Here is a 15,078-nt window from a genome sequence, read left to right on the forward strand (position 1 = left end):
AAATAAATCTTATTTATTAAAATCAAATAAAGTTGTAGGATTACCTTGTGATTGAATTTGGGAGTAATTACATGTTACCCTCATTGAATAATGAATAAGTTGACCAGATCAAAAGAAGACCATACTGTTTTTATTGCTCTTCATTAATATGGTGTAATCACTTTCAAATCTCAATCCAATATTAATGAAGTCTAATCCACAACTACTATTACTTTCAAATCTCCATTTTTATTTATGAAAACATTTCATAAATTTTAGAACCATAAATAGAATTAGCTCTAGTAAAGCAAATTTTTAATGCCATTTGTTCAGCTCAAACTTTTCCGTTACTTCCTAATGAAGCCTTTTCAAATAAGAGCCCTTGCACATAAATTTCTCAACACCCAAGAACATCTAACCAGTTAAAAAGTAAAGAAGAGTAAAGGAGATTTTTGTCCATGGCTATTGCTATAACATGTTTTGCTTTCATCCTGTTGGTGCAACTTTGCAGCATCATCAATGCCAAATCTCTGCCTAAGTTCCCTGCCATCCTCATCTTTGGAGATTCAACAGTTGATACTGGCAACAACAATTACATCTCTACAATATTTCAAGGTAATCATCGCCCTTATGGGGAAAACTTTCCTGGCCAGATTCCCACTGGAAGATTTTCAGATGGGAAACTCGTTCCTGACTTTTTGGCATCCATGTTAGGCGTCAAAGAATATATTCCTCCTTTCCTACAACCATATCTATCAAACCATGATCTTCTAACGGGTGTTAGCTTTGCATCTGCTGGCTCCGGATATGATGACTTAACCACAACAGCATCTAAAGCAATCTCCATGTCCAATCAAATAAAATATTTTGAGCAATACATAGAGAAACTTCAGCTTATTGTTGGAGAAGAAAAAGCTCAGAAACTTCTCAGTGGTGCTTTGGTTGTTATCAGTGCAGGGACTAATGATTTCATCTTCAATTTCTATGATATCCAAACACGGAGGCATCAATTTAATATAACAGGATATCAAGATTTTATGCTGAGTCTACTCCAAAATTTTGTTGAGGTAATAAGAGACAAAGACCTTATATCAACTTGATCCATTCACCCGAAAAAGACCCTATATTGTTCAACCATATACTAAATTGCAGGTATAGTAAAAAATGGAAACATTATTAGTAGTCAGTCTCATTGTTCCATTACCTTTTCAGGATCTATATAATCTTGGTTGTCGAAAGATGCTTGTTGCTGGGCTTCCTCCCGTTGGTTGTCTTCCAATACAAGTAACTGCAAAGTCCCCATTCCTGAGAAAGTGCATTGAAGAGGAGAATTTTGATGCTCAATCCTATAATGCCAAACTTGCAAGGTTGCTAAAACAAATACAAGCAGCACTTTTAGGAAGCAAAATCTTGTATTCAGATACATATCATCCCTTCATGCATATGATCAACCATCCAAAAAAATACGGTACCCTTCAAATCTCCCCCTAATTACTTCCTCTAACAAAAATACATACACCTTCAGGTTTCTGATGAAAAGCTCGATTTGGCAGGATTTTTAAAAACTAGGCGTGGTTGTTGTGGCAGCGGCACATATGAGGCAGGTCCATTCTGTAACAAACATCGTCCTGTCTGCAAAAATGCTTCTAAATACTTGTTTTGGGACAGTATACATCCTAGTGAATCGGCCTACCAACATCTTTCTAATATGGCAATGAAGAAACTACTGCATCACAAACTATTGCATAACAAAACTCATTAATAGATGTATACAAACTTCAAGTTCCAAATATTGTATCGAAGTATGACCTGGTGCTGAAATCTGCTATTAGGATATTATTATTAAATTTCGATATGAATGAAGCCACTTAAAGTGAATGTTTAAGTAGAAACAGATTAGCTCAGAAAAAAGTTTCTCTCTCATCTGGTAAGTTATTGACTTCTCGTCAAAAGAGGTTTAGTTTTGATTTATTGCAATAGAGATGGACGCCCAAAGTTATGTTCATTTCTGAAAGTAATAACTACCAGCTGCAAAGTTCTTCCAATACAAACAAAGCCATTCAAACAAACTAATCACACCTACCAATTTAAAAAGGAAAAAAAACTTATCACACCTAAGATAATGACACTACATTTCAACTGTTTTCTTATGGTTTCCATTAGTGTGTAGAATAAGTATTAGAATAGACGATTCAGAAATATGAAAAGGACCAGCATTACAAGAAGATCCAAGAAAATTTCTAACAGATAAACTAGCATACATATATGGTACAAGAGATGCAATCACTTGGTTCAAACTTTGCTCTCACTTCCTCCCACCATTTGATCCATTGTTCCCCCTGAAACAACTCGGTGATATGAGCTTCAAGATCCTCCACACTAAACTTGATATGCCTCCCTGCGTGCCTGCCAGAATCGTTATTACTCTGTAACCTCCCGATAAAGTTGCGATATGCTGGAGACAAAGTCCTTGCTATAGAAATCCTTAAATCCTCCTTCACTTGCACATCAAAGATTATCCTGGTGGATTGCGTTTTACATATCTTCTCAAAGCACGAATTGAACAACTTAAGCTCTTCTTTCAAAGACCTCGATGCTCTAGTAGGCGACATATCATTATTATCAATCTTCAGAGCTCCTAAAACCTTACTCCATGAACTTCGTTTATAATTTACATGATACTGCTTATTTTTGGCTGTGTTTTCGTATTCAATCCTCACCTAAAACCAATCCCAAACTGACTATTGTTATACCCATTTTAACCGGAGCAAAATTGTGCAACATATTGGTGATTCCTATATTAAATCACTAGCTTAAAGAGTCGTCACCTAATTATTTAGGGTGAATTAGGGCACCTAAAATCGATTTAAGTTAAACTTCATTTTTAAGGCTTTAGTAAACATGAGATTCTAAGTAAGAGTTCAATTAATCCTATAGGAAAGGGGTGAGACATTCTTTAAGATCCATTAAAAATGGTTAATCAACCGAACTTATTTAATTAGACTAAATGACGTACAAGTAATAAAGCATAAAGTAATTGTCTAATTTTAAAACAAGAGGAAATCAATGTTAATAATGGAGAGCAGTAAGAAATTTTGTATTTTGATTCCCGAAGTCCGTTTGAAAATAGTGTGTGGAGTTGATACATTTATACACTTGGATACAAGAATCAAGAGTGGACGAGATAATCAATTATAGAAGTTGATTTTGTATAGATAACTCTTTCCTCGTTGAAATCTTTATTTGTTTTTTTTTTTTTAAATCATTAAGGTTATCCAGTGTGCCGAGTTGAGCCAAAATAACATTTAGACTTTGTATTATTTGCAAACAATTTTTCTAAATAACTCAAGGCAAAGTTTGACTTAAACAAAATTTAAGAAATCTATTGAACTCTAAGTGATGACTTGGTTAATAACTATATGCTTTCCAAGATATCTATATCAAAGACTGGCCGAGTTTCGGATACTTCAAACATCAAACAAAGTTACCAAAACAAACACACAAGTATTCATAGTGAAATAACAAAAAGAAAGTTATTCAAGTATGATGTTAGAAATAAGCAGCTAAAAGAAGTGTATAGCTGAATGCTTGTTACTTCCTCTCGCCTTTCTTTGAGATGGAGTTTTTAGGGAGCGAGAAACACAAATGAAGATGTATATGCACATTTTGAGGCTTGCAATGATGTCGAGTCTTAAAGTGGAACTCTTCGACTTTGGTGGTGTACATGTCAAAACAAACAAAGAAAAAAAGAGCTTGTTAGAAGAAGTAATCTTAACAATATGTGCAAATATAAAATATCAATGAAAAAAGTACATTAACATTTTGTAAGTTAAGAATGTTGTCACATTATATCACACAGAACATCCACTTCATGTCATAAAGTCTGTAATATAATACATGATTATATGCTAATATTGAACTTAAAATAGACAAAACATACATTATACGAATCTCATGGATATTTTATTTAATAGAGAAGCCTAAGCCTTGTCTCTACTATTGAAAATCTCCTAAGAACATAATATTTTGAATAGATGAAACAGACCTAAAGATTTTGGCCATGAACCTCTCACATGATTCTTTGATACATGAAGAACTCAAATCAGTACGTTAAACATAGAATACCACAAAACACATTTTAATGATATTTTTTAATTAATTTTGTGGATCTTATTGCTCATTTATTTCATCATCGACGTTTGTACAAGAGGGCCCAATAACCGGCCCAAAACAAATTAAAACCTAAAATCCCATTAGGTCCAAATCATTTAGGACAAAGACCCCTCTATAAATATCTCCTAGTAGGTACGGTTTACTAATTGAAGCTTCCTTCTCATCACATTTTAATGATATTTTCTATAACTTTTGAGACTTGAAAAAGTAACTAATTTCATAATTTATTAAAAAAGGCGGAATCCATCAGTGGCCTCTTAAAGTTGACACCAATTTTCACTTAGACACCTCAACTAAGCTTTGTTCATTTTAAACACCTCAAGTAAGATTCTGATGTGCCATTTTGACACTTTGTGCTGACTTGACACATTTTGTGTGCTGCATTCATTTTGAGCGCGTGAAGACCACTTTTTTATATAAAAAAAATCATTTTTTTTCTCGTTCTTCTTCTTCTACATTTTCTAGATGTTTTCCTCCATAACTTTGGACTTTGATTTTGTAATCTCATTGTCATTGCCTAGATCTAGTTCTTGTTTTCCTTCTATTGTTAATTAGTAATTGATTTTTTAAAAGTAAAGTAGAAAAAATTATATCTTTGTAAAATAAATTTTTCAAAATAGTTTCTTTTAATAGTGTTTTTTGAGAAGACAATATGAGTGAGAAAGGAATTGGGGTTGGGGTGGGTGGAGGTGGAGAAGACGACAACGGCTGGGTGGGGTGGGTGAAGAAGACAACTAGGTGGGGGTGATTTTTTTTTTCGAAAATCACTTTTTTTAGAAGATGAATTTCTTCTTTTTTTAATTATTATTTGGGTAAAAAATGACATATGTCATCAAGTCAATGGCCATTTTTTTCTACTCAAAAGTCATTATTTTAAAATTATTTTTGATATATATGCCACGTGTCTTCATTTAATTAGTCACTTTGATACATCATCGGTAAGTGTATTACACACACTTTAGATATTTGGGTGATTGTAAAAAAAGTATCAAAATGACACATCGGAACCTTACTTGAGGTGTCTAAAATGAACAAAGCTTAATTGAGGTGTCTAAGTGAAAGTTGATACCAACTTTAGGGGGCCACCGATGGATTCCGCCTTAAAAAAAGAATAAGCATACAATAGGATTCTTAGAACATTATTTTTCCAAGCAAACTCATAATTTTAATTTTTTTTTTAAATAAAGAAAATAAGGACCTGAATAGGAACCGAATTCACCTCTTGTGGGACAGTGAAGCTTGGTTGTCAATCAAGGATCTACGAATCATTCCTCCGACAAAATCAAGCAAAACAGAGAGTAGAGTAGAAACATTTTTGTAAGATGACATCAAAATATAAGAGAGTGGTGTTCTTGTGGGTGTAAAAGCTTTTCGAATAAAATTTTCTTAGAAAGCCAAAACATGGTCCTCAACTTAAGATATATGGGAGTATTTATAGCCGAGGCTTTGGTCAGAATTTGAAGAATGCAAGTGTAATGACCCTCAAGGTCATTTCTATATTTTTGTGTGCTTTTACTATTTTGCCCCTTTCATAGCTTCTTTGTAGTTTTTATGTGGTGTTGAGATGGGTGACATTCTTCTCAAGGAGATCGGGTGAGTTTTGAGTGGATTTGACTATTTTTGAGGCCTAAGGTTTCAAACTAGTCAATATCCAAAGATTACGATGTCAGATGAAGATTTTATCAGCTCCAAAAGGGTCGTTTTGGTCTAGAGTGATGATTGGTTTGGGTTTCAAGGCTTTTATTTTGATTTTTTGCAATTAGACATTTTAGCTTTGAAGTTTTAACCAACGTTTACTTCGATAAACATTCGTGGTAAACGTGCACAAATTGAAATTTCATCAGCGCAGCTAGCTCTGAAATGTCAAATTTGATCTAGAACGATCTTTTGTTCGATTCTCAAGGCTTTCGGGAGGAGTTCGTGACTTTTTAGCATTTATTTGGCTTTTTTATAGAAGTGTTGACCTTGGTAAATATTTTGACAAGACGACCTTTGCTAGTCATTTTGTCGATTTTGTTGAGGTCGAAACGCCATTTCCAATTGGGTAGCATGGTTTATTCGCGGCGATGGAAATTCGAACGAGTTTTGAGCTCCCATTAGAAAATTTTCTACCCTTGATAAGTTGTTGATGCTTAGCAGCTGGTGCAGCCCACATTTGTTCTCCATGATCGCGGGCCTTTGGCGCATTTTCGGAGGTACAACAAGCTATTCTCTTCGTTTGTGAGAGGAGTTTTGCGTTCGCGTAGAGTACTGAGTCATGCTCCACGATTGCAAGTTAGACTCCGTATTTGCAGAGGGTCAGTTGACCTGATCTTCATGTTCGCGAGCTAAGCTCCACGTTCGCGAAGGCCGAAAGGTCTGGAACTTTTATCCTTTGAAAGACCCGATTTCAGCATGCATTCTCTTATGCATAGCTTAGTGAAATTGCAATTTTTAGAGTTTCTCTTTGGGGATTTTAGTGATTCTTGTTGGAGGGTGTTAGAAATTCACGTGAGCACGTTCTAGGATCGTTGAATCTTCTATTTCTCTTCGTAAGTCCCACACTTTCCTCCTTAATTCTCCATTTTTGATCCTTGTTGAGCTAGAAAATGGTGCGACTACTTTGGCTCGACTATCACTTAGATTGTGACTATTTTTTGGGCACAAGTTCCTTTAGCTTTTTTGGACCTTATGACGGAGTTGTTTCTATGATTTCGTGTGTGGGTCCCAAGGTCTGATTTTATCCCATTTTCATTTTTAGAATTGTTAAATGCAATATGGGTATCATTTGTCTTGTTTTGATATTCTCTCCATTATTTTGATAGTGTGGTGCCATTCAGAGGCTCTTCGGAAGGGGAAAGCTCTCAAGTCGTTGTTTGAGAGCAATTTTTGGCCTTGATGTAGTTGTGGTATCTTCTTTATTTATGCATTGGGCTAGATACTTTTCTTTCTTTATATTTAAGGAACTTTTTTTTGAAGAAAAATATACTATTGTGGAGTTGTGCCTTAAAATGGAATTTATTTTGATAACTAGAAAAAATCTTGAAATTTTCATAATATGAAAGGCAATGGAGCACTTGGTTTCATGGTTTTCCATAGTTTTGGTTACTACTGATAAGTCTGAGGTACTATTTCGGACTGCCCATTGACTTAGTTCTGGGTTGCATTTTATTATATTCACTTATTGATAAGTCTGAGGTATCATTTTGGGTGGCTTGTTGACACATATTCGGGTTATTAGTTTACTATTGATAAGCCTGAGGTTCCATTCCAAGGGTTCTTCCGGGCTTCTACCTTTATGCACTCGACCATTGAATTGCATCATTTTGTCTTATTATGTGCTTTCATGTATTTGGATAGACCTTTCTTGTTAGTGTGTCAATTTCTCTATGCTCGGTGATATTTGTTATTTGTTGTACTGCTAGATTGTAGTTGGAGTGATATCCTATTCCCTTATATATGTATGATCTTTTTGAGCTCGTTGACCTATGATGTTGTAGCATCCCCTTGAGAGGATACCACTTACAAAATAAAAGCTACTTTAATACTTAAAATGTTTAGGAGGAATTTATGCCAAAACATATTCACAAAATATTTAATAGCGGAAATGGGCCCATGCAAAAAATGGTTGAAAGTGTGACATTTTTTTTTCCATTGTACCCTCCGAAAAATTTCTTAGATAAAATACAATATCAGAGTATCAATTTAAGATGGTAATACCCTTCTCAAGTAATCCACATTTAAGAACTTTGTTTTGAAATTTATATTTTCAAATCAACGCCACTGCAGGTTCCATAATAACGCGAAACTCAAACTTGCGATTATCACAAAAACTAGCATCTTCTATTGTACATAATTACAAGGCAAAATGTAAACCCAGTACATGGCATGACTTGGATTGAAAGTAAACTCTAAAATAGCAAAACATGTCTCCAAGTTCAAGTTACAAGCATATGGTCTTATGTTCAACAAGCCTCCAAGATTTCATACACAAGTGTGACATATGGATCATGTACAAGTCCCCAAAATTTTACAAGACCTAGATGCATATGCAAATATGATCTTCACTAAAGCTCCCAAAAATGCTACTCCAAATGGCCACCTTCAGTGCTCTTCCCGAACATTACCTACGATAGAAAATAACTATCAGTAAGCATAAAGCTTAGTGGTGCATAAACATTGAGCTTGGATCCATTAGATTATCCAATTCCCTTATCTGTAGTAGGTATCTCAATGAGATAAAACAAATCAAGTAATCAAGTATATCAAAATATCAAATATCAAACCTTGAAGAGTTTCAAAATATTGATATCCATATTTGAAGATTCAAATGTCAAGAAAGTTTATAAATCAATCAAGAGAGTTTGTCCAATAACCAATTTCACCCAATATGTACGTCATGGCATTACACTAAGCATAATCAGTATCAAGATGGACCTAAGCCCATATCAAGAAGGTACGAAGCCCTGAAGAAAGAAGGGTCGTCACCCAATAATCAAGAGAATCAAGAGCCATGTTGAAAGTGGCTTTCCACGCATACTCGAGAATGGACAAAAGTCCATCATCAAGAAAAAATACAAATCCAGAGTCAAGATGGGAAAGATCTGAATTAAGAGGCATGCCTATATCGATGACAAAGTTACCGCAATAAGAAGGAAAAAGTCTTAACAAGAATATAAAATGATCAAGCAATTCGTACAAGTGGGCAATTTAACGAAAGCTTTGCCATACTTGAGATGATAACCATACAATGCTATAAGATGAAGAGTAAGGAAGCAACCTATCAAGATATTTCAAAAGTTCCAGAAGATAAAGATATTTCAAGTTCAAGTTTATACACAAACCTTGGTGTTTTACCACAACATAAGTTCTATCATAATTTGCGAAGTTCGAATCATCTACACCATAGACCAACCGAAATCTCCTTCGACAAATAATTCCTCTTGGCTTGTACAAGAGAATATATACCTTAAATACACAATCACATATCTACTTAAGTTCTATGGTTCATCACATCAAAACTTAAAAGGAAAATCAGTGAAAATCAGCCCAAACTGTCAAAACAGAAATTCTGGACAGTACTATTGTCCTGTACTGTCATTCAGTTTCAAAGGGGTAAACGGAACAAATAGACTTTTTGGAGTTAATGAAAGTTGTAGATATATGTATCGGGGTTTCTGATAATTTGAATCACCCCTATAGTATTTCTGTACAAAACAATATTCTCAAAATACTAACAGTAGTACATGTAAGGTTTGCAAAACAAAATTCTGGACAGCACCTGCCCTGTACTTCCCTACCCTATTTCAAGTAGATACAATAACAATTGGGTTTTGGGGCCTGAACAAAGGTTGTAGGTATATGAAATATATTTTTAGAATATTTTGAATCACTTCAAACGAAGATTTATACAAGGAATTATGCTAAAAATACTAACAATAGTCCAATCCAAAAATGGGTTTGTAACTTACCTCAATCGTGTGGAGTTGTTTGGTGCTCAACCAAGGCAAGTCTTGGTGATTGATTTAGTGGATGAATATTATAAGAGAAGAGAGGTTTTGGTGTCTTTCTTCCTTGGATAAAACGAAATTGGAGGGGTGGTGGAAAGGATAAGAACCAAGGGTATATATCTTACTTAGTAAGATAAAGATGAAAATAATAAAATAAAAAAGGGGGCTGCCCAATTTTACATATATCTAATCCATTTAATAAATTTAATAAGATAATTATAGTAGGAGTAATTTATATAACTACACCATAACACTTCAAACAAATTTCAAATGTCATCAAGTTCACATTTAGAAAGTGCAAAGTAAAATATACCCTTATTATCAAGATATGATAAATCAAAAATTCAAGTATTCTCTAAAAAAAAAATTTGGGGTGTTACAACTCTCTTCCCCTTAAGAAATTTCATCCCGCAATTTACCTTATGCAAGTCTCAAAACAAATGGGGCTATTGAATTCGCATATCCTCTTCTCGCTCCCAGGTTGTTTCTTTGCCAGAATGATTTCTCCAAAGGACTTTTACTAAAGGAACTTTCTCATTTCTAAGCTCTTTTGTCTCATGGGCCAAGATTTGGATAGGTTCCTCATCATACATCAAGTCAGGAATTACCTCAATGGATTCGACAGGAAGAACATGAGATGAATCTGAGCGATATCTTCTAAGCATAGAAACATGGAAGACATTGTGGATCCTATCTAACTCCGGTGGAAGAGCTAGTCTATATGCAACTGGACCAACTCTGTCAAGCACTTCATATGGTCCAATAAACTGAGGACTAAGTTTTTCTTTTTGGCCAAATCTCATAATCTTCTTCCATGGATAAACCTTTAAAAATACCTTATCTCCCACTTGATGCTCAATTCCACGCCTCTTAATATTAGCATAAGACTTTTATTTATCCGAAGCAATTTTTAGACCATCCATGATGAATTTTACCTTATCTTCAGTTTGTTGCACATTCTCAGGACCAACCAGTTTCCGTTCACCAACTTTACTCCAGCAAAGAGGAGTTCTACACTTTCTCCCATATAAGGCTTCGTAGGGAGGCATGTCAATACTTGATTGGTAGCTATTATTATAAGCAAATTCTATCAAGGGTAGGTGTTTGTCCCAACTACCCTCAAATTCCATAATGCAAGCTCGAAGCATATCTTCCAAGATTTGAATACCCTCTCGGATTGATTGTCTATTTGAGGATGCAAAGACGTACTAAAGTTCACCCTAGTGCCCAAATCTTCTTGCAATCTAGTCTAGAATCTAGATGTAAACCTTGGGTCTCGGTCATATACAATAGAAACAGGAACTCCATGTAGCCTCACAATCTTATTAACGTATAATTCGGCTAAACGTTCAAGTGGATAGTCCATTCTGATGGCCAAGAAATAAGCACTTCTGTTTAGCCTATCAACTATAACCCAAATTGCATCATGATTTCTTTGAGTGCGTGGAAGCCTAGAAACAAAGTCCATGGTTATTCATTCTCATTTCTACTCAAGTATCGATAAGGGTTGTAATAACCTTGTTGGGACTTGATGCTCGGCCTTTATCTGTTGACAAGCTAAGCATTTAGAAATATATTCCGCAATGTCCTTCTTCATACCATTCCACCAGTGGTGTTCTTTGATGGTTTGGTACATTTTGGTACCTTGAGGATGCATTGCATATGGTGAAGTATGTGCTTCATTCAAAATTTCTTTTCTCAAGTTGTCATCTTTTGGAACACATAACATATTTCAATAAAATAGAACACCATCCTCCCCTAAATTAAAATCAAGGTTTCCTCCAGTTTGAACTTCTTTGATCAATTTCACAAGCTTCTCATCTAACTTCTGTATTTTTTTCACCTGTTTAAGTAGAACTGGCTTGACATGCAAACTAGAAACAATAGAGCCATCATAATTAAATGCAAGACAAGTATTCATGGATCGTAATTCAAGAGATAAGGCCAAAGGATTGAGAGATAAACTAGCAAAGGCTTTCCGACTTAGAGCATCTGCAACCACATTGGCTTTACTAGGATGATAGTCAATGGTACAGCCATAATATTTAATGAGTTCAATCCATCTATGTTGTCTCAAATTCAACTCTTTCTAAGTACCCAAGTATTTCAAACTCTTGTGATCAGTAAATATGTGACACTTTTCTCTATATAAATAATGCCTCGATATTTTCAAAGTAAACAATATGGAAGCGAGCTCAAGGTTATAAGTAGGATAGTTCAATTTATGTGGTTTCAATTTTTGGGAGGCATACACAACCACTTTCCCGTTTTGCATCAAGACACAACCCAAACCATGATGAAAAACATCACTATATATCACATACTCTTTTCCCTCAGTTGGTAGAGTGAATATAGGAGCTTGTGTCAATAAGGATTTAAGATTTTCAAAGCTCTCTTGGCATTTGTCATCCCATACAAACTTGACATCCTTCCTCAAGAATTTGGCAAAGGAGAGGCTATAATAGAAAAGCCTTTGACAAACCTTCCATAGTATCCCCCTATGCCCAAGAAACTTCTTACCTAAGTTGAACTTTTAGGCGGTGTCCATTCAACAATAGCACGGATCTTACCAGGATCCACCTTCACACCTTCAGCTGACACAATATGTCCCAGAAAAGCCATTTCACCCACCCAAAATTTACATTTGGAAAGCTTAGCATAAAGCCTTTTCTCTTCTAAAATTTGCAAAACAATCCAGAGATGTTTTTCATGATCTTCACTATTCTTGAAATATATTAAAATGTCATCTATAAAGACCACCAAAAATTGATCAATATAAGTCTTAAACACGCGATTCATCAGATACATGAATGCCGTAGGAGTATTTGTCAACCCGAATGGTATCACCAAGAATTCATAGTGACTATATCGAGTCCTAAAGGTAGTTTTAGGGACATCTTGTTCACATACCCGCAGTTGGTAATACACAGACCTCAAGTCAATTTTTGAGAACAACCTAGCACTCTTTAGCTGGTTGAATAAACCATCAATCTTAGGAAGTGGATATCTATTTTTAATTTTCACCTTATTTAATTGCCGGTAATGAATACAAAGACTAAGAGTGCCATCTTTCTTTTTCATGAACAAAACAGGAGCTCCCCAAGAAGAAACACTTGGGCAAATAAAACCTTTATCAAGAATTATTGTAATTGAATTTTCAACTCCTTCAATTCCATTATAGTCATTCGGTAAGTGGTTATAGAAATAGGAGTAGTACCAGGGATAACCTCTATAGGAAATTCAACTTCTCTTTTTGGGGGCAGTCTAGGAAGATTTTCAGGGAAAACATCAGGAAATTCACACACAACGGGTATATACTTAATGCTTGGACACTCCAGATGTGTATTATATATATGAGCAAGATAAGCTTCACAACCGCGACTAACCATCTTTCTTGTCACAACTGCGGAGATAATATTTTAGGTCAATGATCTTTAGACTCGAACAATGAAGTGTGAAAATGAAGGAGCTTTGAAGGTCACATAGTTTGACCTACAATCCACTACCGCATGGTATCTATGAGGACAATCCGCACCGACAATGACATCATTATAGTCTTAGAAAGGAATTTCAATCAAATCAGCAGGGAATACTAGATTTTAAATCACCAAGGGACAACCTCGATAAATTTGATTACGAACAACCTGTTGACCCAAGGGACTTTGGACAAGCACACCACAATCAAGTCACACATATTTCACATCTATAGGAAAAACCAATGATGAGCAAACATAGGAATTTGTAGAACCAGGATCAAAATATATAACAATATATAAGCCAAATAAGTAAAATTTACCAACAATCACGTCCGCCCCATCTTGATCATCCCTCTGTCTCATATCATAAGCTCGTGTTGTAGCTCTTGTTCTACTAGCTTGATTGGCTCCACCTTCACCTGTTGCTTGTATGTTTTTAGATCTTGCACCTCTATTCCCTTGAAAATGAATGGTAGTAGGTTTTTGAACTGAGTCTTCTGTACGCGGAGAAGAAGTAGGTTTAGGGTTAGGACAATCCTTCACTTCATGATCAAGGCTCCCACAATTAAAAACAAGTACCAGAAGCTCTCCTATAAATACCAGAGTGATTCTTTCCATATTGAGCGCAAATGGGTATATGAGTCTTGCCTTGCCCATAGCTTGGAGTGCTAGCAGTAGAGAAATTTGATTTATTTTGCTTATGCTAGGTTGACTTGTGAACATTGCCATCTTTGGAATTGTCAAACCTTCCCCTTTTAGATGGACCTCCCAAATCTGCATCAGCTTTTCTAATCTTATTTTCATTTCTACTAGCTTATTCCTTGTCGATCCTTTCCCAAGTAAGAGAAGCGGAAACTAATTTACAAAAGTTCTCAAGCTGTAGGACCGCCATAAATTTTTTGATGGAATTATTCAAACCGTCTTCAAACTTTCTTTACTTATCTTTTTCGTTATTAATAATACCACCAGCTAACGATAAAGCCTGAGAAACTTCTGTTGATATTCAGCAATAGACATAGAGTCCCTTGCTCTAGATTCAAGAACTCTTTTTTCTTTGCATCATGATAAGCAGGTGGGACATATTTCATGTGAAATTCTTTCATGAAATCAGTCCAAGTAAGAACAAGAGGTTTTGCCTTGGCATTTGGTACACTTACCCACCAGTCATAAGAATCTTTTTGTAACAGTGAAACATCATACTTAAATTTGGTAGCGTCTGAACACTCTAGTTGCTCAAATACTCTTTCCATGCGCTCCAACCACTGCTCGGCATCTGTAGGGTCAACCGTTCCTTCAAACTCAACTCCACCCATTTTTTTCATTTTCTCAAAGTTTATTTCATTAGGGTCGGGTATTCTTCTAGCCATGTGACGAAAGAAATCATCCATTTGTTGAAAAAGAGGATCAATAGCAGGAGTACTATGACTCATTTGAGGTTCTGGCCCAACTCTTGCACCCTGATTAGTTCCCACTTCAGAACCACTAGTACAAGAAACATTAGAATCAGAGAAATGTTCTCCAATCCCTTATTGTAAGTGAGGTTAGGCATTAGAGTAATTTAAACCCTCTCGAGCAACTTCCATAGGTCTATTAGAGGAAGAAGAGGCCATTACTTAATTCCTACCTAAGGGAATATCACATTGCATTAGGTACATATACATGATGCATATATGAAATATACTCAACAAAACATGCAATAAGGAAAGAGGAACAAGTATATCAATAAGTCACAACAAAAGTCCTAGAATCACAAACCTAGGCTCTGATATCAAACGTGTAGCATCCCCTTGGGATGATACCATTTACTAAATAAAATCTACTTTAATACTTAAAATGTTTAGGAGGAATATATGCCAAAAAATATCCACAAAATATTTAATAATGGAAATGGGCCCATGCAAAAAGGGTTGAAACTACGACATTTTTTTCATTATACCATCCAAAAAATTTCTTAGATGAAA

The 15,078-nt window shown here is 35.3% G+C and overlaps 1 protein-coding gene and 1 long non-coding RNA gene across 2 annotated transcripts; one reads left to right on the top strand and one right to left on the bottom strand.

Annotated features, from left to right (window-relative positions):
* Positions 1-319: 319 nt before the first annotated feature.
* On the top strand, positions 320-1,800 carry LOC129881615 (GDSL esterase/lipase At2g24560-like). Its single transcript, XM_055955768.1, has 3 exons — positions 320-1,046; positions 1,192-1,447; positions 1,533-1,800. Exons 1-3 carry the CDS (start codon positions 438-440, stop codon positions 1,739-1,741), a joined length of 1,074 nt encoding a protein of 357 aa, XP_055811743.1. The 5' UTR covers positions 320-437; the 3' UTR covers positions 1,742-1,800.
* LOC129881616 (uncharacterized) lies at positions 912-4,106 on the bottom strand. Its single transcript, XR_008765639.1, has 4 exons — positions 4,025-4,106; positions 3,575-3,689; positions 1,184-1,284; positions 912-961 (listed from the first exon to the last, which is right to left on the bottom strand). It is a non-coding gene; the product is annotated as an uncharacterized LOC129881616 (long non-coding RNA).
* Between the last annotated feature and the right edge of the window lie 10,972 nt (positions 4,107-15,078).

Source organism: Solanum dulcamara, chromosome 3 (genome assembly GCF_947179165.1).
Source record: "Solanum dulcamara chromosome 3, daSolDulc1.2, whole genome shotgun sequence".
Taxonomy (NCBI): domain Eukaryota; kingdom Viridiplantae; phylum Streptophyta; class Magnoliopsida; order Solanales; family Solanaceae; genus Solanum; species Solanum dulcamara.

What these genes read in the sequence shown, in the direction of transcription:
- LOC129881615 (XM_055955768.1), top strand. Translation starts at nt 438, where the DNA reads ATGGCTATTGCTATAACATGTTTTGCTTTCATCCTGTTGGTGCAACTT. An exon ending in TACTCCAAAATTTTGTTGAG is followed by an intron (nt 1,047 to 1,191) that starts GTAATAAGAGAC and finishes TTACCTTTTCAG; the next exon opens with GATCTATATAATCTTGGTTG. An exon ending in CAACCATCCAAAAAAATACG is followed by an intron (nt 1,448 to 1,532) that starts GTACCCTTCAAA and finishes TCGATTTGGCAG; the next exon opens with GATTTTTAAAAACTAGGCGT.